This window comes from Chrysemys picta, chromosome 1 (assembly GCF_011386835.1).
Source record: "Chrysemys picta bellii isolate R12L10 chromosome 1, ASM1138683v2, whole genome shotgun sequence".
NCBI classification, from domain to species: Eukaryota; Metazoa; Chordata; order Testudines; family Emydidae; genus Chrysemys; species Chrysemys picta.
This window is the reverse complement of record NC_088791.1, coordinates 303,778,637-303,804,802: the sequence shown is the minus strand read 5'-3', so window position 1 is coordinate 303,804,802 and position 26,166 is coordinate 303,778,637. Positions and strand designations below refer to the sequence as shown.

General features: G+C 44.1%; 1 protein-coding gene across 10 annotated transcripts in view; it reads right to left on the bottom strand.

Moving 5' to 3' along the window:
- The window catches only part of CCDC169 (coiled-coil domain containing 169), a 41,022-nt gene extending 17,972 nt beyond the window's left edge, over window positions 1-23,050 (bottom strand). For 2 of the 10 annotated variants that reach the window (XM_065581332.1, XM_065581333.1), the window contains exons 1-5: window positions 22,832-23,050; window positions 14,568-14,624; window positions 13,289-13,371; window positions 10,071-10,181; window positions 9,939-9,979 (exon numbers count right to left, since the gene is read on the bottom strand). In XM_065581332.1, coding sequence (XP_065437404.1) covers window positions 9,939-9,979; window positions 10,071-10,181; window positions 13,289-13,371; window positions 14,568-14,624; window positions 22,832-22,908 — 369 coding nt within the window. In that variant the 5' untranslated portion in view covers window positions 22,909-23,050. Of the gene's footprint in view, window positions 1-9,938; window positions 9,980-10,070; window positions 10,182-13,288; window positions 13,372-14,567; window positions 14,625-21,052; window positions 21,191-22,743 lie in introns of those variants that run through there. The other 8 variants (XM_065581337.1, XM_042842791.2, XM_065581336.1 and 5 more) reach the window with 8 other exon arrangements.
- Between the last annotated feature and the right edge of the window lie 3,116 nt (window positions 23,051-26,166).

The window sequence follows — 26,166 nt, the reverse complement described above, 5'->3', positions numbered from 1 at the left end:
ACCCCACACCCTCTCCCGCACCCCAACCCCCTGCCCCAATCTGGAGCCCCCTCCTGCACCCTGAGCCCCTTATTTCTGGCCCCACCCCAGGGCCCCCAGTCAGAGCACTCACCCCTTTCCACACCCCAACCCCCTGCCCCATCCCAGTGAAAGTGAGTGAGGGTGGAGGAGAGCAAGCAACTAAGAGGGGGGGATGGAGTGAGCGAGGGTGGAGCCTCGGAGAAGGGGTGGGGCAGGGCCTCAAGGCAGGGCAGGGTGTTTGGTTTTGTGCGATTAGAAAGTTGTCAACCCTAGATCCAGTGGATATAGTGTACTTGCACCTTCAGAAACCTTTGGCAAGGTGCCTCACCAAAGGCTTTAAAGCAAAGTAAGCAGTCATGGGATAAGGGGGAAGGTCTTCTCATGGATTGGTATCTGGTTAAAAGATAGGAAACAAAAGGTGAAGAATAAATGGTCCGTTTTCAGAATGGAGAAAGGTAAATAACGGTGTCCCCCAGGATCTGTACTGGGACCCAGGGTTGGATTTAGGGGCAGGCGACCCAGGTGACCCAGGGGTGCTGTTTTTGTTTTTAGTGAAAAAAAGGAAAACAGAATGTTTGGAACATGTTTCAGGTATTCCATATGTGGATTCGTTTTTCACTAACCTCCTAGGATGTTCTGGACCTTTGTGGAATCTTGTGGAAACTTCCAGACTTTCTGAGAACAACATTTTCCTTGAATTTTCTAGAATGTTGTCAGCCATGCCCTCATGGGTGTATACGGAATGGTGCATCTCCAGTCAGTCAGTGAGAATGAAGTGAAGTGAGAGCGCAGCAGCGATATTGTGAACCTTGTTTTACTGTGTAATTGTGAAATGTACTTGTGTTTTAAGACTTGAAGAGTGTAAGTAGTGACATATTTAATGAGACACCAGAGATATTTATTGAACCCCTATCTAAGCAACAATATAAAAGAAATACTGTTACTTCTTTTGCCATGCTTAACATGTAATGTTTGATGAGTTTCTAAGACTGCGGAACATAGCCTTTTGCTCTCCATGATACTGTCTATTTTCCCGCATAGAAAATAAAAGATGCCCCCAAAGAAGCCTTCAGGAGTTCAGTATAGGAAGCAAAAAGCTCCATTGCAATCTAGTTTGCAGCAAAGGGAAAACGTGATCGGAAAATATCTGAAACAGAATAATATAGACCGAGCATTAGGCAGTAGCAATTGTCTCAGCGCAGAAGAAATTGCGGAGCGAAGCATAAATGATGGAAGTCCTAATACTAAGGAATTAGCAGATTTACCTGAAGATAAAGGAATGGAGATGTGAGGAAAGTAACCGAGAATCATCCAGTTTTCCTTGTGCCATAAAGGAGAGTGATGATAAAGAAGAATGTGACTCATATGAAAAGGAGAATAAAAACAAAGAAAAATCTGGTTTACATGAAAAGGAGAGAAACGATAAAGAAGAATCAGCCTTGCATGATGACAGAAACAGCAGTGAGAAAAATTGCACACCACAAATTGATATATCAGATCCTGCTTTACGGCCGGTGATCCTAAACTGTGCCGATATTGATAATACAATTTTGAACAGGCCAGGCAAAATCGAGGATATGACGTTTCCAGTAAATAAGCAGAAGTGCCACTTCTCAAAGTCACACTGCGAAAGAGTGCTTGAGAATGTGAGAAACTGAATTGGCATTGGCTAGTTTACTCAAAATCAATTGACAAGGTGTTCTGTTTTTGTAGCAAAATATTTGACAAGAATAAATAAATAAATAAATAAATAATAAATTAATGGAGATATCCCATCTCCTAGAACTGGAAGGGACCTTGAAAGGTCATCAAGTCCAGCCCCCTGCCTTCACGAGCAGGACCAAGTACTGATTTTGCTCCAGATCCCTAAGTGGCCCCCTCAAGGATTGAACTCACAACCCTGGGTTTAGCAGGCCAATGCTCAAACCACTGAGCTATCCCTCCCCCCCAAATTGTTGCTTGCACTTTCCAGGTACAATTACTGGCATAACTTAGCTGACGCTCTAAAGCTACATGAAAAGTCACCTAGCCATTTTACAGCCTACTCCAAATGGATGGAGTCTACTCCAGGCTCAAGCAGAATACATGCATAGACACATAAAAACAGTGAATTGAGGAATGTGCTTGAGCGTCTGATCTCAATTACTCTCTTCCTTGCAGAGAGTAATTTGGCTTTCCGGGGCTTGTTGGATAAGTTGCTCACTGAACATAACAGTAATTTCCTTGGTTTGGTAGAGCTCCTTGGGAAATACAATGATGTCATGCGTGAGCACCTACATTGAGTAGTTTGTAAAGAAGCTCCATTACTGCAGGCTTATGACGCCCTGATGGAACCGATGCAGTCGAGTAAAGCTGAGGCCGGAATCTGACATGAGGAGTAAAGTCTGGCAAACCAGTTGTGGTTTGGCATGATATCCTGTTCCAAGTAAATGTTGTAAGCAAGGCATTAAAAACTCAATCGATGGACATCGCGACTGCTACTACTTTGATGAGTAGCTGCCTTGACTTCATTGTGGCCTACAGAGAGAATGGATTTGAAGATGCCATCTCTGCTGCCAGAGAAATGGTGGAAAACTTAGGAGTTGATTCTGTCTTCAAGGAAACTTGGATTCATTGGAAAAATATACATTTAGGTTGCGAGGGCAGAGATGAGGTGATGGGAAGCTCAGAAGAAAAATTCAAGAGGGAGGGTTTTTTGCTCTCTTGTTGACACTGCTTGAATGTCTATTAAAGAAAGGTTTGGACAAATGAAGTACCACAAAAAGACCTGGGTTTTTTTGTATGACCTTAGTAAGCTGCCGGAGGATATGAAAACACTCTTGAACAGTTGTATGGACCTTCACTGGACAGAGACATGGGAAATGTTCGGATGTCAATGATTAAGACCTCTATGTTGAATTGGACAACATCTGTCACATTTTGCCACATGGGAAGCACTCTCCACTTCAAGTTCTCCAATTGATTCATGATGCAGAGCTGAAGGACATTTTGTCTAATGTATGGATAGCTTTGAGGATTCTGTTCATGCTGCCAGTCACAGTCGCGAGTGGTGAGCGCAGCTTTTCGAAGCTCAGGCTCATTAAAATATATCTTCTATCGACCGACCATGGCCATCGAGAGACTGACATGGTTTTCTATTTTATCGCTTGAAAAGGCCATTGGCCAGTCTTTGGATCTCTCTGACGCTGTGCTTCATTTTGCGAGAGCAAAGGCAAGAAAAACGACCTTTTGATCTAAAGGACTAGGGTTAGAGTGACAAGAGAGCAAGTGTAAAAAATCGGGATGGGGGTGGGGGGTAATAGGTGCCTATATAAGAAAAAGCCCCCAAAATTGGGACTGTCCCTATAAAATCAGGACATCTGGTCACCCTAACTAGGGTTGACATTCTAAGGCTGTCACCTACTGTAACTCTCTTTAATGCTTGTCCACCCAGTGTTGGTGCACAGTTCAATTTCTTGATGTTAGTACATTTCAGTTATTCTTAAAATTAAAGTTTCTATACGCTTAGACAAAATTCTTTTTTTTTAATTTGCTTATATATGGCATGAATAAATACAGATTTACAGATCCTAGTGGGCAAATTTATCGTCTTATATGACAGGGATAAATCATACATGCAAATCGTGCATCAAAGTCGTGAAATGGACTACAAATGCAATAAAAATAAGGTATTCAAAAGTTTAACAAATGGAGGGGGGGCACCGAATACACTGCTTGCCTGGGGTGCTATTTGGTTTAAGACCAGCCCTGCTGGGAGCAGTGCTAGGCAACATATTCAGAAATGACTAGAAAAAGGGGTAAATAGTGAGGTGGCAAAATTTGCAGATGATACAAAACTACTCAAGATAGTTAAGTCTACAGCAGACTGCAAAGAGCTACAAAGGGATCTCACAAAACTGGGTGACTGGATGACAAAATGGCAGATGAAGTTCAATATTGATGAATGCAAAGTACAGCACATTGGAAAACATAATCCCAACTATATATACAAAATGATGGGGTCCAATTAGCTGTTACCACTCAAGAAAGAGATCTTGGGGTCGTTGTGGATAGTTCTCTGAAAACATCCGCTCAATGTGCAGTAGCAGTCCAAAAAAACTAACAATGTTAGGAACCATTAGGAAAGGTATAGATAATAAGACAGAAAATATCATTATGCTACTATATAAATCCATGGTATGCTCACATCTTGAATACTCCGTGCATTTCTGGTTGCCCCATCTCAAAAAAAAAAAAAAAAAAGATATTTTAAATGGAAGAGGTACAGAGAAGGGAAAAACCATGATTAAGGATACAGAACAGCTTCCATATGAGGAGAGATTGAAAAGACTGGGACTGTTCAGCTTAGAAAAGACATGACTAAGGGGGGATATGAGAGAGAGCTATACACTCATGATGGTGTGGAGAAAGTGAATAAGGAAGTGTTATTTATCCCTTCACATAACGCAGGAACCATCTGTCACCCAATGAAATTAATAGGCAGCAGGTTTAAAACAAAACAAAGAAGAACTTCTTCACACAATGTACAGTCAACTTGTGGAACTCATTGCCGGGGATGCTGTGAAGGCCAAAACTATAACTGGGTTCAAAAAAGAATTAGATAAGTTCATGGAGGATAGGTCCATCAATGGCTATTAGCCAAGATGGTAAGGGAAGCAATCCCATGCTGTAGGTGTCTAAGCCTCTGACTGTCAGAAGCTGGGACTGGACAACAGGGGATGGATCACTTGATGATAATTGCACTGTTCTGTTTATTCCCTCTGAAGCATCTGGCATAGACCACTGTCGGAAGATAGGATACTGGGCTAGATGAACCATTGGTCCAGCCCAGTGTGGCTATTCTTATGTTAATTTCCATACTATGTTCAGACTTTGGTTAAATAAACTGGACTCCTGAAAGGGCAACGTTCACTATATGTGGGCCTTACTGAACTAACTGATAGCCCAAAAAAGGAAACTGAGGCAGGGACTCACCTGTGGTGTTGTGACTGACTGCAGGGGGTGCACCAGAGTGACCTCCATACCATTATCTCCCTGACTTTATCCAGTACTGACCTGTGAGAATATGCTGCCACCTAGCCTCAAGATTGAATGGGTGGGATAAATTCTGATCTAAACCCTGAAAAAGTCAGGATAACTTTATTGCTGAAATTGGTTTAATTAAATATTGTCATTCTTGTAAATTAAGGTTTATTAACAGCTTCTTCTGCTAAACCCTGAATAGCCGGACAATGTATTCCTGGAAAGGAGACATAAGCTGACTAAGGGATTTAAAATTCTTAGTTTTCATTAAACTGCCTGTCAAGTCACTCTGAGTGAGTTGATGGGCTAAAAGACATGCTGCAATTTTAAAATAATACCTTGAGAGACTTCTTTACATAACTGAATTCTTCACTAGCAAATATGTTATTAGCCCAATGATCCATCAAGTCTAGTTTCCAGCAGTGACCAATATCCAAAGCTTCACAGTAAAGGGAAACCCCCCCAATTTTTTCTGCATTTATCCCCACGCTTTTTCTTTTTTTATTCCCTCCGAAGTATGCTGTTGTCTTAACACCTGCCAGCAAATGAAATTATGCAGATTTATATTACAGTTGGATTTTAAAACCACCCACACAAGCTGTTTTCACAGTGGATTTTTCAGTGTGTTGCTTCCACTAGGAATGCAGATGACAATTTCCATCAATCACTCCTCCATATCCACAGTGACAAACAGGTGACATCGTCAGCGTAGAAAACTTACTTTCACCAGAGACTGACTTGAGCTGTCTAATGGTCTAGCGGCAATTCACTCCAGCCTTAATCCTCTTCGATTTTCCTCTACCAGGTAGCCACATAAGCAATACATTTGTTTGGCACGTTAAAAAAAACCATGAAGCCTCTACAATCTATTCTACTTGACATTTGAAATCACATGTAGTTTCACACAGAAAATAAACTCTTTTCCTTCCAACACTAGGAGGTATGTCTATCAGCTGAAGTAATTAAATCTAAAACCTAGTGCAAAAAGTAATGCTGCATCTTTCATGTTACTGAAATTGAACTCCATTTTTAGCTCTATTGATAAACTGTCACTAATTTCCTACTGTAATAATTACTGTGACAAAATGAAATATTAAAGTTCTTTAGCAAAGCATGTTTCTGCATATACTGTACACGTGAGATTTTGTGCACTGAACACTAAAGGTTTCAGTATAGCTGAACCCAGGAGGGCTATGCATATTTAAATACCAAGTGCCCCCTTGTGGCTAATATAATAATTCACATTAAAGCTATATTAAAAAATAATATGAAGATTATGACAGGCTGCATGAACTCTGCCGGGGTCAGTTTGTTTGGCTCAGGGGCTGGCACAGACTGGTTCAGGTTCTACATGAACATCAAGTTCCAAGGAGCACCCTCTTTCCCGAGCCAACCCAGGAGATGCTAGGGAACCACCAGTGTTTCTGCCCAGCCACAAGCTAGGGAACAGAAGACCTATAATTCCCAGTTGTATAGCTATAAGAAGGGCTGGTAGCAGGATTTTCCTCTGCTCCTATTGCCTTGCTGAGAAAAAGCAGGTGTTTCCTGCCCCACTGAAGACCATATAAAGACAAGGAAAGTAACCACTTGGTGTGACCAAAGATATCAAAGGAACAACATCCCATACCAGGATGGCAATGAGGCAGGGGAAGCTAGGTTAACAGGGGTCTCCTGGACACATAAGGTATGTTGTAGAGGTCTAGAGAAGTATTTCTCAACCTTTTTGATACCAGGGACCAGCTTGCTGCCTTCCTAAACTGTATCAGGGACATCTCAGGGACCGGTGCAGACCCTTTTCCAAGCTGGTATTTGAAGTTTGCAAAGAGAAGGAAACTCAGACACACTTTTCACACACCCCTATTTGAGACTTAAGCAAACCAGGTCAGTGAAGTTCAGTGAAAGGTGACCCGCTAAGGGAATTGTCAAAATTTCCTCCACCTTGGCAAAGTGCTGATGTCCCCCACACAAAGGCTCAGAGAACAATTTCAACATACGTCTTCTTAGGATCCAGATACCCAGTCTGTGTTGTGTTTTCAGCTCTTTCTCCAATGTGACACCATCGCACACACTTTGCTAGTGGTGTAACATCAATTGCAGAACCCCAGTAAGGCACAGGGATGGCCTGTATGTGGCTAATATGTATCCAGCATTTTCACTACAATGCAGTTTTGCAAAGCAAATGCCTGAACAATAATTTCTGAATTTCCTCAATCATGATGCTGGACAATGCTGAACACAGTGATTTATAATAGAAACCCTGGTTCCGCAGCTAATCTTAACTAGAGCGTTGCTAAGGCAATGCTATCTGAAGTGTGTTCTTCTGAACTGATTCTGCAGTATGCCTTCCTCTATTTGCATAATAAAGCCTCTGTCTAGGGAGGCTTTCTTGCAGTAACTATAAGGAGAGAAAAAAAATATGAATATTTTTGTCTCCTAGCATGGAAATGATATTTAGGAGACAGCCTATGTATATTTCACATAATATTGCTTAACAAAAAAGAAATGAACAAATGCTAACTGGTTTATCTAACGAGGAAGTAAAATTCGCATTGGGCTAGGTTTCAAAGGAACTGTTTTTCAATTTCTTCATAATTATTGCTGAATTACAGTACAGCCTGTGTATTATTCACTGGGGCACAAAGGAAGTTATGACTAACAGTCTTCACTATAGAAGTTCTATTTCAGAGCTTTTCAACATCCAACCTTAACATGCAGAAATGATTTTCTAATCTCCACTTATAAAGAAGTAAAGGTTTGTATTATTGGTTCTATATTATTGTGCTATTTGAAGGGGATGACACCATCATCACTTTTGGAAACAAATGAACACACAGGAAATTTCAAATCAAAATGAGATCATCAAAATAATACCTGTGTGTTTAAACATGAATGAACTACACAATTTCCAAAACAAGGAAAAATTCCTCAGCAATATTCCAAGTCCATACAGCCAATGGTATTGACCTTTGAAAGCAATTATTTCAATTTCTGGGTATGGAAAATCCAGTGTGCTTCCTTATCCACCATCCAAGAGTTTGCCGTGGTGTAAACTATTCCATTCTATTTAGATGCTTATAACTTGCTCATTGCCGTGGTACCTGAGTGCTTATTTTTGTCATTACCCTGTTGGTGCTCAAAACAAGACCTGTAGCTTTTAAAAGCAGAGAGTGGAATGTGGAGAAAGTAGACTTTTGCCAGACAATGTGTTGTGGGTGTCTGGCAAACATATACATGATATTTGCTTATAATTACTGGCATCAATTTGCTCTTTGGGTCGTCTTGGTCTGTGTTTGACATGATATCTACTGGAAGCATTATTTAGCTCACAAGGCCAGAAGAGACCACTGTGATCATCTACTCTGACCTTGTATAACACAGGCCATAAAACTTCCCTGAATTAATTTCTGTTTGAACTAGAGCATATCATTTAGAAAAAACATTATATGGATGTCTTCATAGGATCTCATATGTAATGGCAGGTTTGGGACTTTGAAGTTTTAATAAATAACATTAAAAATACTGAACATAAGTAGGATAATGGCTAGCTGCTGATCTCCCTGCTCCTGTCCATTAAGAAATGTCAGTTTCTCATTCTAATCCTCAAAGGGCTAAATATTTCCATTTTCTCACAGATAAACTTACAGGAGCAAAAAAAAAAAAAAAAAGGTTTGGATAAATCTGCAAGCCTGAACACCTGCAGTTCCTGAGGAATAAGAGTGAGGGAGGCCTCATGGACAGGGCAGGGGCATACCCTGGGAACCCAGAAGTTTCTTAGATACCAATGAAAAAGTGCAGGCCCCTCTATGCTCCTTTTTCGATTCCTCCTCTGCCTTCTGGCAGAACAGATCCCTTAGAAATTGTGCTGTTATTGGTTTCCTTCATCTTAGATGTGCCCAAACCTCCATCTAAGGGGGTCAAAGCTATAGAGAGAATTTAATTGTGCTTGGAGCAGTATTAATTCCAAAACACACACTTCCATTTGGAAATGAACTGGGTTGGGAAGAGAGCTTACTATACAATGCAGCTACATCGTGGCTCAACCTCCTTCCATCCAATCTGGAAAGCCTGAACCACTCAGAGTTTTTCCTGTGAGCTCCCAAGCTGGAAGGAACATTTCACAGTGTCACATTGCCGTACTTTATATTACTTCTGCCTATATTACATTGATTCTTTATTTCTTAGTCCCCCGATGGACAACAGAATGGGAGGAGCAAAGGGCCTTAAAGTAAGAGTATCTGGAGCTTGAGAGGTTAAAAAACAAAAGAAAAATATAGAATTCAACTTTGTTTTCACTCTGCCCCCTTGTGCACCCACATTATGGGTGAAGGTCTCTGTGCCATTCTCTAACCAGCCTCATTCATACTGGTCAATTTTTCGGTCTTTGGGTGAATGTGAAGTCTGCATGGCTTTGGAGGAAGTGAAGTTAAAGAAATTAAAATGCTTAAACCATTTTGTATTGTACAAATATAACATTTATTCTACAGTGAGGATTTCCCCATAAATATGTTGTGTACAATGTATTTGTAATAGTACTAAATGCATCGAGAATATACGTTATATAAATTATGAATTGAAACTGTCCAGATTTGACTCATGATTTAGCACCCAATCATGCAGTCTTTACTCAGTAAAAACTCCCACTGTAATATGTAAAATAATATATCCCAGGATTCATGCCTTATGTATCCCCTATTTACTTGTTTTACTATAGGTCTTACAAGTTTATAAACAATTGCAGAGGTGAAACAATGAAAAAATAAATGGGTTGATTTTTGTGGCTTCTGGATAGAGTCACTGATTTTTTTCTGGGCTGCAAATGGCTGAAATTATTTAATAATTTCCTTAGCTACAATGAATTGTTAGATGCTTATGCAATTAAACACCAATCTACTCACCACAGGCATTTGATCAAAGGAGCGAATAGAAGACAATCTATCTGTAAATAAGCAAAATATGTGATACCTTGACATTTTTCTCTAGTATTCATAAAATTATATATTAATATATCTATGAATGCACATTTCTACCTGTTGGATTTCCACAAATATGTTCCATCTTTTCTTGAAGAAGACCAGTTTGCCTTTCTAGTTGTCTGTTCAATTCTACTTGTGTCTCATACCTGGTTTTCCATTCATTACCTCAAAAGAAGCACAAAGTTACTATATTTATTTCCAAAATTTAATTCATACCACTAGAATTAGAAATTGCCTTTTTCAGAATGACTCCACCTCCTTTTGGAGCCTGGCACCCCACATTTGTGTAACCAAGAAAGTGTCCATTTACAAACAAGGGAACTTGAAAAAGATACTAGGTGAAATACTGGCCCCCTGGAAGTCAATGGGAGTTTTGCAATTTACTTCTGTGGGTGCATCTACACTGCAATGTAAACCCAGGATTAGTGGGACTCGAGTCAGCTGACCCATGTCCAGGAACCCCTGGGCTTGAGCATCTACATTGTATTTTAACCCTAAATTAAGAATTTCATGTCCTGTGCTGGACTGTAAGGCTCTGGTGTCCACACTGCAGTCAGTGGGCAGACCCGAGTCACAGTAACCGTATCCCAGAACCCCTTAGCTCGCCCCCTGCCCTCTGAAATGAGACCCGCTCTAGCTCTAGAAACGTGGTGCACTGTGGGAAAACTTTACTGCCTGCTCTGCACGTTACCAGGAAGCAGCTCACTCTGCAAAAGGCTTGATCAGTTTGCTCTGCATTACAAACCCAGGGGAAGCTCTCTGATAGTATGTCTGCAGATCAGCAATCAGAACAGAATGGATTAACACTGACCTGAGCTGCTGCCGTTTCCCAGGGGAAGGGGTGTTTCTATTTTCAATAGAGTAGATTGCAAATTGTTGGGATAGAGAGGACTAAAGAAGTTATCCCATGGAATTGTGGGATACTCCGGATGACTCTGGGGGCCTGAGTCAAATGGGGCTGTGGCTACACTGCAAAGCAATAAGGCTCGGACCCTGGGTCCCAGCTTGATTTCAACTTGGACCTGATAGCCCTGCAGGGTCCTGGAACCTTGGGTCTACGCTCTTGGTTAGTGCAATCGCAGTGTAGACACAAAGGGGTGGGGACAAACACGGTCTTACACTGCAGTGTAGACATACCCAGTGAGGTCAGGATCTCATTCAGTAACTGAAACTTATGTTTTTTATATTTTTCATTCATGATATGTGAAATAATATAAAATACATGGCTAATGTACTTTTGTAGTCTTTATTATGACTTTATTTTACATCTTCAAGATTCATAGATTCCAAGGCCAAAAGGGACCATTGTGATCATCTAGTCCAGCGGTTTTCAAACTTTAGCAACCAGAGGATCCCCATTTTGATTTAAAAATTTTCAGGGACCCCCAAACCCCCCTGCTCAGCCCCGGGCCCCACCCCCAATCCACCCCTTCCCCCAAGGCCCCACCCTTTCCCCACCTTTTCCCTTCCCCCGCTAACTCCATCCCCCCTCCCTCCATCGCTCACTCTCCCCCACCCTCACTCACTTTCACCAGGCTGAGGCAGGGGGTTGGGGTGCAGGAGGGGGTGAGGGGTTCAGGCTGTGGGAGGGAGTTTGGGTGCACGAGGGGGTGTGGGCTCTGGAAGGGAGTTTGGATGCAGTAGGGGGTGAGGGGTGCAGGCTCTGGGAGGGAGTTTGGGTGCGGGGTGTGGGCTCTGGGCTGTGGCAGGGTATTGGGGTACGGGAGGGGGTGAGGGTTGCAGACTCCGGTCAGGTGACGCTTACCTCAGGCGGCTCCCAAAAGCGACTGCCACATCTCTCTGGCAGCGGCTCTTGGCTGGAGGGGCCAGCGAGTCTCCGGGCGCTGCCCCTGCCTGCTGACACTGCCCCCATAGCTCCCAATGGCCACAGTTCCTGGCCAATGGGAGCTGCGGAGTCGGCACTTGGGGTGGGGGGAGTGCGCGGAAACCTCCCTGCCTCCCCCAGGGGACACAGGGACGTGCCAGCCATTTTTGGGAATGGTGCAGAGCAAGGGCAGGTAGGGAGCCTGCCTTAGCCCCGCTGCACCGCTGGACTTTTACCACCTAAAATCTCCCGGTTTGGCTTCAGTAGCCTCCTGGAAATAGAGGAAGGGGGAGGAGTTGAGGGACGGTGTGGGAGGAGTTCATCAGTGGGGCCACGGACCCCCGGAATACCTTTGGGGTCCCCCAGGGGTCCGTGGACCCCAGTTTGAGAAACACTGATCTAGTCTGACCTCCTGTATAGCACAGGCCATAGAATTTCCCAACAATAATTCCTAGAGCATCTTTTAGAAAAAAAATCTAGTCTTGATTTCAAAATTGTCTGCAATAGTGAATCCACCATGACCATTGGTAAATTGTTCCAGTGGTTAATTACTCTCATTGTTAAAATGTATGTCTGTACATACTATAAAAGCAGTTCCTGGCTGGGGAGGGCTGGAGAGCAAGCAAACTGGAACATGACTGCAGAGCTGCAAAGAACTCCCTTGCATGGCCAGTGACACTAGATTCCTGCAGGCAAAAGGTACAGAGAAGGCTGTGGTCCTGGAGAGGAAGAGCAGAGAGCCCTGGCCAGGGTCAGGAGGATGACAAATCCCCTGGCTACAGGAAAGGCCACCACGCTGCTGAATGGCTCTTGCCCAGAAATGGAGCCATTCAGCAGCAGGGTTGCCTCCTCTGAGGCCAGGGACGACAAAGTCTCCTCTCCTGCTCCTTGCAGTCTTGGCCAGAGGTCTCCGCTCTGCTGGACCAGAACCAGAGTCTCCTTGACACCTTGTGCCTGCAGGGATTCGGTGTCACTGGGCCCATGGCGTGCAGGGAGCCCTCTGCTGTCACAGCCCCACTCCCATTACAGCGGAGCTGCAGAGAGCTCCCTGCACAACCGCTGGGCCAGTGACACTGATCCCTGCAGGCCTAAGATGTGGAGAAGGCTGCAGTACTGGCATGGCAAACCAGAGATCTCCGGCACTCCCAGGTGGTGAGTGCAGAGCCATTCAGCAAACGGTAGCCACCCCTGCAGCAGGGAGCTTTTCCTCTCCTCCTCCATGCAGTCCTAGCAGGAGTCTCTGCTCACCCCTGCCAGGACCACAGCCCCCCGCCCCAGCATACAGGGACCAGGTGTCACTGCCTTGAGGCAGCACAGGGAGCTCTCTACAGCTGTGCTGTCAGGGACCCACTCACTCACTCCAGTCAGTGTGTCAGCTGAAATCCACATTTACTGACAGTTTTCGATTAAAATCGAATCCTGCCGAGATTAATTATTATTCACTTACCTTCATCCTCAACACTGCTAAGTCTTTTTTCAAGTTCTGTTATCGTGTTTCTCAATTCAAATATTGAGAGTTCAAGCATTTCCCTGTGATAGAGAAGTTAATTAAATGGTTATATAATTAATCTTCTTACTAACAACAAAATCTAACTTTTTAACTAATTTTATGTACAGATGAAGTGTCCTTGTGCTTATATTCCATTATCTACACTGGAGAGATTGAGGCCAGAAGGGACCACCGGACCCCCTGCACATAGGCTACTAAACCCTACTCAGTTGCCCTGTAGTAAATCCAGTAACTGGATTAGACTAAAATATTACAGCCTTCAGAAGACTAAACTACTGTGTGCCACAGGCAGGGAATAGGAGGGACTGAGGTGCACAAATGCCTGAGGCCCCTGCAATGGCAGGGAAAGGATTTGGTGAGACATACGTAGATGATCCTAGCAAGTGAGCTAGACTCACGCTGCAGAGAAAGGTGAAAAACAAAAACAACCCCCCACAAAACAAACCAAAAATCCCAAGGTCCCTGCCAATCTAACTTGGGAGGAGAATTCCTTCCCAATCCCCAAAATGGTGATCAGTATGACTCTGAACATGTAAGCAAGATCCGCTAGCCATGCAATCTCAAAGAGAATTCTCTGTACCACCTCAGAGCACCAGTGCACTCTGTCCAATGTCCCATCATTACAATATTTTTCTCTAGGGTTGCTACAGTGCTTTACAAAGATAGAGGCATTTCTGAAATTTTGTAGTTGGAGACATTTTCATAAGAAGATAACATATACTATCTTTAGATATCAATATTTGTCTGGCAAGACATCCTGTGTTAAGCTAATGAACTAACGATTATCTTAGTTCTTGATACATACAACTGAGAAAAGTGCTATTGGAAATTTTGATCTTAGTTTAACTCAGAACTCACTGCTTAGAGCCTAATAATCATTCTTCTAGATACTTTTTGGCCACATATTATGACGACTTAGATTTCATTCTTCAGAAACTAATTATCAAAGTATATAATAACTAGCAGCTAAACCCAGGGTTTGAAATAGTATATAGCTAGGGCCCTACCAAATTTACAGTCCATTTTGGTCAATTTCACGGTCATAGGATTTTAAAAATAGTAAATTTGATGATTTCAGCTATTTAAATCTGAAATTTCACGGTGTTGTAATTGTAGGGGTCCTAACCCAAAAAGGAGTTGTGTGTGGGGGGGGGGTGTCGCAAGGTTAATGTGTGGGGGGGTTGTATTGTAGGGGATATGGTACTACTACCCTTACTTCTGCGCTGCTACTGGCGGCGGTGCTGCCTTCAGAGGTGGACAGCTGGAGATTAAGCTTTAATTTGAAAAAAAAAAAAAGTTTAGAGCTTTAGAGTGTGAAATGTCTTCAAAATATACAAACTGTCAATTGTATTGGAAATTTAAGCTTTGATTAAATCAAGCATTTATGAGCTATTTGACAGTGGAAGGAGCCACTGAGAACTGACATCATTTTTGCATTTCCACCCATTCAGGTATCAAGCGTCTGTATTTAAAATCATATATTCCTCTATATAAATCTTGGCACTTTAGAAACACAGCTTAAGACACATTCCCCATTCAGTTTACAATCTAAGGTCCTGATCATTAAGAACATAAAAACGGCCATAGTTGGTCAGACCAAAGGTCCATCTAGCCCAGTATCCTGTCTTCCGACAGTGGCCAATGCCAGGTGTCCTCAGAGGGAATGAACAGAACAGGTAATCATCAAATGATCCATTCAGTGTTGCCCAATCCCAGCTTCTGGCAAACAGAGGCTAGGGACACCATCCCGGCCCATCCTGGCTAATAGCCATTGATGGACCTATTCTCCATGAGCTTATCTAATTCTTTTTTGAACATAACTCCTATTGTACTTGTCACCTTACAATCTAAACTCAGACACAGGCAAAACAATATTATCTAATTCTTTTTTGAACCCTGTTATAGTCTTGGCCTTCACAACATCTTCTGGCAAGGAGTTCTACAGGTTGACTTTGCGTTGTGTGAAAAAATACTTCCTTTTGTTTTAAACTTGCTGCCTATTAATTTCATTTGGTGAACTCTAGTTCTTGTGTTCTGAAAAGGAGTAAATAACACTTCTTTACCTACTTTCTCTACACCAGTCATAATTTTATAGATCTCTATCGTATCTGCTCTTAGTTGTCTCTTTTCCAAGCTGAAAAGTCCCAGTCTTATTAATCTCTCCTCATATTGAAGCTATTCCATACCCCTAATAATTTTTATTGCCCTTTTATGAACCTCTTCCAATTCCAATATATTTTTTTTGAGATGTGGCGACCACAGCTGCGTGCAGTATTCAAGATGCGGGTGTAACATGGATTTATATAGAGGCAATATGATATTTTCTGTCTTATTATCAATCCCTTTCTTAATGAGTCTCAACATTCTGTTAGCATTTTAACTGCCACGGTATATTGAGTGGATGTTTTCAGAGAACTATCCACAATGACTCCAAGATCTCTTTATTGAGTGGTAATAGCTAATTTAGACCCCATCATTTTATATGTATAATTGGGATTATGTTTTCCATGTGCATTACTTTGCATTTATCAACATGAAATTTCATCTGCCATTTTAAGTATCAGAGGGGTAGCCGTGTTAGTCTGGATCTGTAAAAAGCAACAAAGAGTTCTGTGGCACCTTATAGACTAACAGATGTATGTCTATAAGGTGCCACAGGACTCTTTGCTGATTTTTGCATCTGCCATTTTGTTACCCAATCATCAGTTTTGTGAGATCTTTTTGTAGCTCTTCACCGTCTGCTTAGGACTTAACTATCTTGAGTAGTTTTGTATCACCTGCAAATTTTGACACTTCACTGTTTACCCCTTTTTCCAGATCATTTATGAATATGTTGAATAGGACTGGTCCCAGTACAGACCTCAGGAAGACATCACCATTTACCTCTCTCCCTTCTGAAAACTGACCACTTACTCCTACCCTTTGTTTCCTATATTTGAACCAGTTACCAATCCATGAGAGGACCTTCCGTCTTATTCGATAACAGCTACTTTGCTTAAGAGCCTTTGGTGAGGGACCTTGTCAAAGGCTTTCTGAAAATATCGATAGCCACTGGATCCCGCTTGTCCACTTGCTTGTTGACCCCCTCAAAGAAATCTAGTAGATTGGTGAGGCATGATTTCCCTTTACAAAAATTATGTTGACTCTTCCCCCACAGATTATATTCATCTATGTGTCTGACAATTCTGTTCCTTACTATAGCTTCAACCAATTTGCTCGGTACTGAAGTCAGGCTTACTGGCCTATAATTGCCGAGGTCACCTCTGGAGTCCTTTTTTAAAAATTGGTGTCACATTAGCTATCCTCCAGGCATTTGGTACAGAAACTGATTTAAATGATACATTACAAACTAGTTAGTAGTTCTGCAATTTCACATTTGAGTTCCTTCAGAACTCTTGGGTGAATACCATCCGGTCCTGGTGACTTACTACTCTTTAGTTTATCAATTATTCCAAAAACCTCCTTTAATGACACCTCACTCTGCGACTGTTCCTCAGATTTGTCACCTAATAAGAATGGCTCAGATTTGGGAATTTCCCTCACATCCTCAACCATGAAGACCAAAGCAAAGAATTCATTTAGTTTCTCTGCAATGGCCTTATCATCCTTGAGTGCTCCTTTAGCATCTCGATTGTCCAGTGGCCCCACTGGTTGTTTAGCAGGCTTCCTGTTTCTGATCTATTTAAAAAAATTGCTATTACTTTTTGAGTCTTTGGCTTGCTGTTCTTCAAATTCTTTTTTTGGCCTTCCTAATTATATTTTTACACTTCATTTGCCAGACTTTATGCTTCTTTCTATTTTCCTCACTAGGATTTAACTTCCACTTTTTAAAGGGTGCCTTTTTGTCTCTCACTGCTTCTTTTACTTTGTTGTTTAGCCACGGTGGCACTTTTTTGGTTCTCTTACTATGTTTTTTAATTTGGGGTATACATTTAAGTTGAGCCTCTATTATGGTGTTTTTAAAAAATTTCTATGCAGCTTGCAGGGATTTCACTTTTGGCACCGTACCTTTTAATTTCTGTTTAACTAACTTCCTCTTTTTTGTGTAGTTCCCCTTTTTGAAATTAAATGCTACAGTGCTGGGCCGCTGTGGTGTTTTCCTCGCCACAGGGATGTTAAATTTAATTATATTATGGCCACTATTATCAAACGGTCCAGCTATATTCACCTCTTGGATCAGATCCTGTGCTCCACTGAGGACTAAATCAAGAACTGCCTCTCCTCTTGTGGGTTCCAAGGCTAGCTGCTCCAAGAAGCAGTCATTTAAGGTGTCAAGAAACTTTATCTCTGCATCCCATCCTGAGGTGATATGTACTCAAGTCAATATGGGGACAGTTGAAATCCCCCATTATTATTGAGTTTTTTATTTTTATAGCCACTCTAATCAAACTGAGCATTTCACAGTCACTATCACCATACTAGTCAGGTGGTCGGTAATATATGGCTACGGCTATATTCTTGTTATTCGAGCATGGAATTATTATCCTTAGCGATTCTATGATACAGTTTGGTTCATTTAAGATTTTTACTTCATTTGATTCTATGATTTCTTTCACATTTAGTGCCACTCCTCCCACCAGCATGACCTGTTCTGTCCTTCCGATATATTTTGTACCCTGGTAGTACTGTGTCCCATTGATTATCCTCATTCCACCAAGTTTCTGCAATGCTTATTACATCAATATCCTCATTTAATACGAGGCACTCTAGTTCACACATCTTATTATGTAGTATTTGTATACAAGCACTTTAAAAACTTGTCACTACTTATCTGTCTGCCATTACATGATGTAATTGAATGGGACTCTTTTTTATTTGACTGTTTCTCATCAGATCCTACCCATATTTTATCATCTTCCATCCTCTCCTCATTAGGACACAGAGAATCTCCATTAATAAATCCTCCCCTCAGAGATGTCTCTGTCCGAACCACATACGCTGCTGTACCTGTCGGCTTTCCCCCAGCCCTTACTTTAAAAACTGATCTATGATCTTTTTAATTTTAAGTGCCAGCAATCTGGTTCCATTTTGGTTTAGGTGGAGCCCATCCTTCTTGTATAGGCTCCCCCTTTCCCAAAAGTTTCCCCAGTTCCTAATAAATCTAAACCCCTCCTCCCTACCCTACACCACCGTCTAATCCACACATTGAGACCTTGCAGTTCTGCCTGTCTAACTGGCCTTGCGTGTGAAACTGGAAGCATTTCAGAGAATGCTACCATGGAGTCCTGGACTTCAGTCTCTTACCTAGCAGCCTAACTTTGGCCTCTAGGACCTTTCTCCTATCCTTCCCTAGGTCACTGTACATGTACCATGACCACCAGCTCCTCCCTAGCACTACACATAAGTCTATCTAGATATCTTGAGAGCCGCAACCTTTGCGCCAGGCAAGCAAGTCACCATGCAATTCTTCCGGTCATCGTAAACCCAACTATGTATGTTTCTAATGATCGAATCCCTCATTACCTGTCTCTTCCTAATAACTGGAGTTCCCTCTCCCGGAGAGGTATCCTCAGTGCGAGAGGATACCACCACTTTATCTGGAAGGAAGGTCCCAACTATGGTATCGTTTTCCTCTGCTCCAGTTGGATATTCTCCTTCCCTGAGACTTTCATCCTCCTCAATAGCACAGAGGCTGTCAGCCACTCTGGTCTCCAAAGCCCGTACATGGTTTCTGAGGGACAGAAACTCCTTGCACCGAATGCATATATACGCCACCTGCCCATTGGGCAGGTAATAATACATGCTACATTGGGTGCAATAAACTGGATAGCCCCCATTCTGTTGCTGAACTTTCGCCTGCATTCTCTTTTTACTCCTGCAGCTCATTTCTTTGTTGATGTTTTGTTTTTAATCAGGGGGTATTTTTGGCTTTAAATTTAAAGAACGTTGAGTGTATCTAGCCCCACCTCAAACTCCCCCTCAAAACTCCAGTGTTAGCTGCTCCTGTTCGCTACCTCGTCCGGTCACTTCGGAGCGCACTTTTTAAAGCCCTGGTCTTCATGAGTATCTCTGTCCCCTAGTTAAGGGATCAAAGCCTCATTAAGAAGCTCTCAGCCTTGCATAGCAGGCCATTAGGCTCAGTACACAGTCCCCCAAATAAACAGACTGAGCCATGCAGGTGGACTCTTAAATTTGCAAAGACACCACCAGTTTGTGCAGACATGATTACAGGACTGGAGCCTAAAGTGAACAAAAACACTGGATTAACAGGAACGTAAGGTAAGGAAAAAGGATTACAGATGAGAAAAAGATAGAAAGGGCACTGGAAAAGTGAGGTTTAAGGAGAGGAAGAGAATGAGGGATATGGGTGAACAAGAAAATGGCAACTGTTCCAAGTATAGGATACAACATGACAGAATACGTGAAGCCCAGAGTGGGAGAAAAAGAGGACTCAAGCAGTATCTCCAGGACTACCATATTGCTGGTACCAGAAATGACATCAGTTTTCAGTAAAATGACAGCATCTAAACAGCCAAATCAATGATCAGAGAAGTAGGAAGGCAAACAGGGGATGGGAAGCTGACATATCAGGGAAGAGATAGGGAAGGAACCAATTGTGGGGAAGCTGGTGCCTGCAAATGTCAAGGGTTTCAAAGTAAGCCCTCAGTCCAAGAGGAGGTTGGGCCAGATAACCCAAGGAGGCTGGAAGTCACCAGGGGGAAGAGGAGAGTGGAGAGAAGTCCTAATTTACTCCTTGCTCCAGTCACTCTTTGGCCCCATCCACTTCAGATTTGGGAGGAGGGGCACAGGGGCAGGCGGGTAACAAAACAGTTGCTGGTTTGAACAGAAGACACCAACAGGAAGGGAGAAAGTCAGAGAGTTAGCATACTGCAAGGAAAGCATGAGGAGGATGGAGAGAGTTCAGATAAATGCATGAGAGGGCAGGGTTAGAGGCAAGAAGATCATGAGGGTATCCGGCGACTGCTGCTCCCACCCCAAAAGAAGGAGCCAATGGGTTTCAGAGATATTTTACTCCTGGGGGAATTCTGCACCAAAAAAATTAAAAGTTATGCACACAATATTTTAAAATTCTACAAAATTCTGCATATTTTATTTGTCAACATAACACAATATGATCATGCCAGTTTCAATTATTTTGGTAATTTATTTCAAAATATTGTCAGCAAGTATGTCCATAACAATACAGACAAAAAAAGATTGAGGAATTTTTTTTGGGGGGGGGGGGGGGGGGCAAATGGATTCCTTACTAGGCATATTAATATAGAACTTTGAGTAATTCATTTAAACTACAACTCAGAAACGTATTTCCCACATCCCTCTGAAGCGGTGCAAAGGCTTGGGGGAGTCAGGGGTAACAGAGGAGCTGAGGGAGAGGGAAGGAACCTGGGAGTGAACCCGGAGGGTTGTTGGTGTGGGTGGGAGAAGTATGGAACAGTTTCTTTTGGAGGGGGAGGGATTGTTAGGGAGTTGGCGAGCTTCCTCCATACAGACCCTGACTAACACCTAACCTCTACCATTCAATCAGGCACATCTGCCCCCAACCCTGTGTGTCCCTGCACCCCCCATCCCCATGTGTCCCAGAGCTCCCCTCCCATTCAGACACTGGCTCAATGTTGTCAGCCCACTAACTCCTGAGCCCACATCTGAGTCTGTCCTCCCCACTAGCCCTCCTGAACCCCCGTCTGTGACCCCCCCGTCCCCCCTCCCCACAGCCCTGTGTGCCCCACTGTGCCTCCTAACCTGGCTCCATTGGCAGGCTGGCTGCTCTGACGAAAGCAGCCTGCTGCGAGTGCCGGTCAGCGGGCTGTTCTGGCGCCACAGCAGCCTCTGGTGGGTGAAAGGCAGAACTGCAGCACTTCTTCCACAGAATGTATTTTCTGCAGAAAAAATAATTCTGCATCCAACAAGAAGCGGCATGTGTGCAGTGGCACACAATTCCCCCAGGAGTAATATTTGCTGACAGCAGAAGGATGGTGAGACTCAGGAATCTGGGGTTCCATTCCAGACTCTGGAAGGGAGTGTGTTCTAGTGGGCACAGAGTTCTCTACCCATTTTCCTCAAGCTTGACCCTTTCTGCCTCAGGCCCTTCAATGTGTCCTAGTCCTGTCTCTTCCTCACCCCTGGCTTCTTGTCCCACTTGCCTCACCTAGGCAGTCCAGTCTCCACTCCTCACGCTTCTCATCCCCCTTTTAGTCTCTTTGCCCAGCAAATCTTAATTTCACCTCTCCAGACTTCCCATCCCAGTTTCCTTGCCTACTATTCCCAATTCCACTCCTCCCACTCTCTTTGCCCAGAGAGTCCCAATCTGCCTCCTAAAGCCTCATTCAGTCTCAGGCTGGGTCTACACTACCCGCCTGAATCGGCGGGTAGAAATCGACCTCCCGGGGATCGATTTATCGCGTCCCGTTGGGACGCGACATTCGATCCCCGAATCGTCGCTCTTACTCCACCAGTGGAGGTGGGAGTAAGCGCCGTCGACGGGAAGCCGCAGAGGTCGATTTTGCCGCCCTCCTCACAGTGGGGTAAGTCGGCTGCGATACGTTGAATTCAGCTACGCTATTCACGTAGCTGAATTTGCGTATCTTAAATCAACTCCCCCCTGTAGTGTAGATGTAGCCTCAGTCTCCTCCAACCTAGTGACTCCCAAGTCCTCCCCCGTTTCCCTTCCTAACTCCCAGTTTCATTTGTCAGCCAGTTCCAGTCTCCTCCCACCTCAACTCCCTCTATCACGAAAGTCTCCAATCCCAGCTTCTTCCCCCCAAGCTCTGTGTCCCATCTACTTCCCCCAGACCATGTAGCTCTTGCCCTCTCTGCATGCATCAGGCAGCTTCCTTCTCCAGACTATCAGTAGGTCACTTGGAGCACAGACAAACAAAACAAGGGTCCCTGCTCTCAATTCAAGTACCTAGACGACCCCTCACAGTCTGCAGCAGCCCAGAGCTGTGAGCGCTGGAGCATGCCCAGCACAGATGGAATCTTTGGGGAATTTAGCTGCTAAAATCTATGAGCATGTGCATATTTTTCAAAGGCTTAGAACTTGGTTAAATCGGTGTGAACTTCCTGGGGCTGACAAGAGGTACATCCCGAGCACAAAGGCCACCCCTGGCCAAATGTCAAGCTCCTGTTTCAAAGCAGGCAGGCGCTAGAGCATCTCAAAGCAAAGATTGTGAGAACACTGTAGCAAAGAGAAAACATTTCCTTAGCCTCATTCTCTAAAACAGCTGGAGCTCCTTGGCTGACCTTTTCCCAAAACAACTCAGCCCCACGCAGACACCAGCCTGGAGAAGTTCAGCCCCAGTGCTCAAGGGATGGCAAAGCTAGAAGCACCTGACAGCAGGGTGTTACAATGGAAAGCACTAGGCAACCTTATACCAGGCAGGCCCTAGTCTTGACCTCCTCTATAGCGCGCTAGGAGCCTTTCCCCAGCGTACCCCGCAGCACGTCCCACGCTGATTCCCAGGCACTGCTCCAGGCACCGAGCGCGGCCCCTTTCCCCACCGCTCTGGGACGGGAACTCACTTCATCTGCTTCTCCTGCCCCAGCTCCAGCCGCAGCTGCTCAGAGCTCAGGGCACTGGAGTCCCCGCCTTCTCCCATCGCTGCCCGCAGCAGCCCCGAGACCCTGCCTGCTACGGGGCGTGTGTGTGCGCGCGCTCATCTCCATGGCGAAGAGGAAGGATAAAGGGGGCGGGGGAGGAGAGAGGGGAGCAGCCACGCGAGCCACAGATCAAAGGGCCCATCCCGGCCACGTGACAGCCACTCCAGGAGGGGGCAGGTCACATGAGTAGCGCTGGGTCACATGATAGCGGGCTAGGGAACGAGTCTCGAGGGCGCTGGCGGGAAGGCGCGCGCGACTCAAGCCTCTGACTGTTGGGCTGGGCTGGGCTGGGCGAGTATGGCTGCGAGCGCGCCCCAGTGTCTCGCCTCCGACGCGGCGTACGGGCGGATGGCGGCTGCGCTAGGTAACGGGAGGGGCCGCGCGGGGCAGGCTCACGCGCCCGGCGAGGGGCGGCCTCCCGGTGCTCCCTACGCTCCGCGCCCCGTTCTGGTCACGCGGGCGAGCTCCGCGCGTGGGGCAGCGCCCCTGTCTGCCAGGCCTGTCGCGCCTTGCCCCTGCACCCCGGCCGCGGAGCCGCTCGCCGAGGGGACGCGCGGGGAGCCCGCCCCCTCTCCAGTCACAGCGGCCGCCCGCGGAGTTAAACGTTGTTGGCACCGTGTCGGTTTCACGCTGCGCCTGCAGCGCGGCTGCCAGGGCAGGGGCGAAGCAGCGGCACAGATTGACTGACTGAACGGAGTCAGCTACCATAGGGGGGACTTCCCGACTCAAGCCAAATAGATTGACGTGTCTCGGCCTAAGGGGCTGCAATAGTTTTAAGTAACACACCGAGGGAAGCTTGGCAACCAGTTTCTGCCTCTGTGGGAGGCAGCAGAGTGCGACAGTACAGTGTGTCCTGCAGCACATGGGAACTTTAAACTTCCCATGGAAGCTTAACCTGTCATGGCACAGGCTAGACAGTACTTTTTCCATGGCAGAAATGGACCCTTCCTCTCCTACAGTTATAGACTAGACGAGAGCTAAAGAGACTATGCAAAGAGTGTAATAGAAGGGAGGTGTGCTCTGCTGCCAGCTACATATGCTCTAGTACAGTGGTGACCCCTTTCACGTAGCAAGCCTTGATGTGTGACCCCCCCTTTTAAATTAAAAACACTTTTTTACATATTTAACACCATTATAAGTGCTGGAGGCAAAGTGGGATTTGGGGTGGAGGCTGACAGCTCACAACCCTCTGAGGGGTTCTGACCCCCAGTTTGAGAACCCCTACTCTAGTAGTTCCTCCATAGCCGTTCTCTTTAATACTGTTGCCACAGAGGTGGGAGGATTTTATAAGAGTACAATATGAGGTCAGGTTTGAAGGCACCAAACAGAATGAAGCACTGCATTTTACTCTGCAGACTTGTTTATGGTATGAAAACTTGACTGGAACTTATTTTGCAAATAAATGTAACCTGTTACAGAGTTTGCTCAACTATTGCTTTAATGGCCACATATCTGATGCCTCGCCTACTTTGCTTTGTCTAGAGAAACTCACAAAGGAAGCAGACAGCTTGGCAGAATACCAGAAACTAATGAAAAAGCATGATATTGCTTTGACCCAGTTAAACAAGAGTTTTGACCAGGTAGGATAAGCTAACTGTTGTCTAAACCACCTTGACCTGTGAAGTGTTGTAGTAGATAAACAAAGGGCTAAAAATTCATTGCATAATTATTTAGCCTTACAGAAACAATTAACACTTAGATTGTCTGTTCTTTAGGGCAGGGACTGTTGCTGTGTTGCATGGACAGGGCCTCGCACAGTGGGCCTTGATGCTTAGTTGAGGCCTGTAAACACTACTGCAATACCAATATTAGTAATCAGCACTGTGGCAGTTGATTTAGCAGGTCTAGTGAAGACCCGCTTAATCGACCGCAGATCACTCTCCTGTTGACTCCTGTACTCCACTGTATCGAGAAGAGTAGCGTAGTGTGGACCCCTTCGTAAGTAGATCTAAGTACGTCGACTTCAGCTACGTTATTCAGGTAGCTGAAGTTGTGTAATTTAGCTCAATCTTCCCCTGTAGTGTAGACAAGGCCTAAGTCAATCTAAGCTATGCAAAAAGTCAATCTAAACTATGCAATTTAAGTTAAGTGAGTAGCATAATTCAAATTGACGTAGCTTAAATCTACATACCGCAGGGTCCACACTACGCTATGTCGATGGGAGACACTATCACATCGACTCCCCTTACTCTTCTCGATCCAGTGGAGTACAAGAGTCAATGGGAGAGTGATCTGCGGTCGATTTAGTGGGACTTCACTAGACCCGCTAAATTGACTGCTGATGTATCGATTGCCGCTCATCGATTCCACAGTAAGTATAGACAAGCCCTAATTTGTTAAACCAATCAGGACTGAAGAGCCCAAAACACCTAACATTAACAGCCACTAGTCTAATCTGATATGTATTGGGTAGTATTTTTAAAAATTGTACTGGATTCAGTTAGAAACATCTGACATGGCTTTAGATCACACAAGCATTTTTGGCTCTTGGTTCTCTTTTCAAGGCAGCTGTGGGCATAATTCCCTCTTATGCTGTAGAAGAAGAGCAAGGAACTACATTCTCTTTTATGTGTATTGTGGTAGTTCCTGTAACGTGTGAAGGGCTGTCAGTGTGGCATATTAAAAGTGACAAAAGAGAAAAATAAAAGCATCAATGTTTTCAATGAATACAAACTGGTCTTGTACCCAAATCACTGTTAGCTTGGGTCTTGAAGTTGAAAGTCAGTTAAATTTGGTGAAAACAGCTGGGCAGGAGGTGGTTTTGACAGTGTTAGTAAGTTATAACTGATGCTATTATTCTCCTCAGTGAATTATCTGAGATGCTAATGAATTGCAGAACTGTCTAAAATCCTCCATCAGTAACATACATTTAGACAAATTGTACAGCCACTGCTTTTAAAAACAGTTGCTCCTGCTATCATACATTGAGAATCCATTGAACATTAGATTTTTAAATTGGAGAGAACAGTGGACAAAAATCAGTAATTTTAAGTATAACTAGTAATGACTCAGCCCTAATTAACTGTGTCAGGATTCACTGTAGCAGAGACCTTAAATAGGGCAGTAGTCTGCCTCTTCCTTTTAGACTCAAACCAGCTAATATGAGAAATATGGCAATATAACTGTAGAATTACTAAGCTAGCTCTAGTACTTGTATTATTATTTTGAAAGGGACTACATCTTCTAATATACCTAGGGCCCTATCAAAGTCATGGCTATGAAAAATGGGTCACAGACTGTGAAATCTGGCTAGCGTA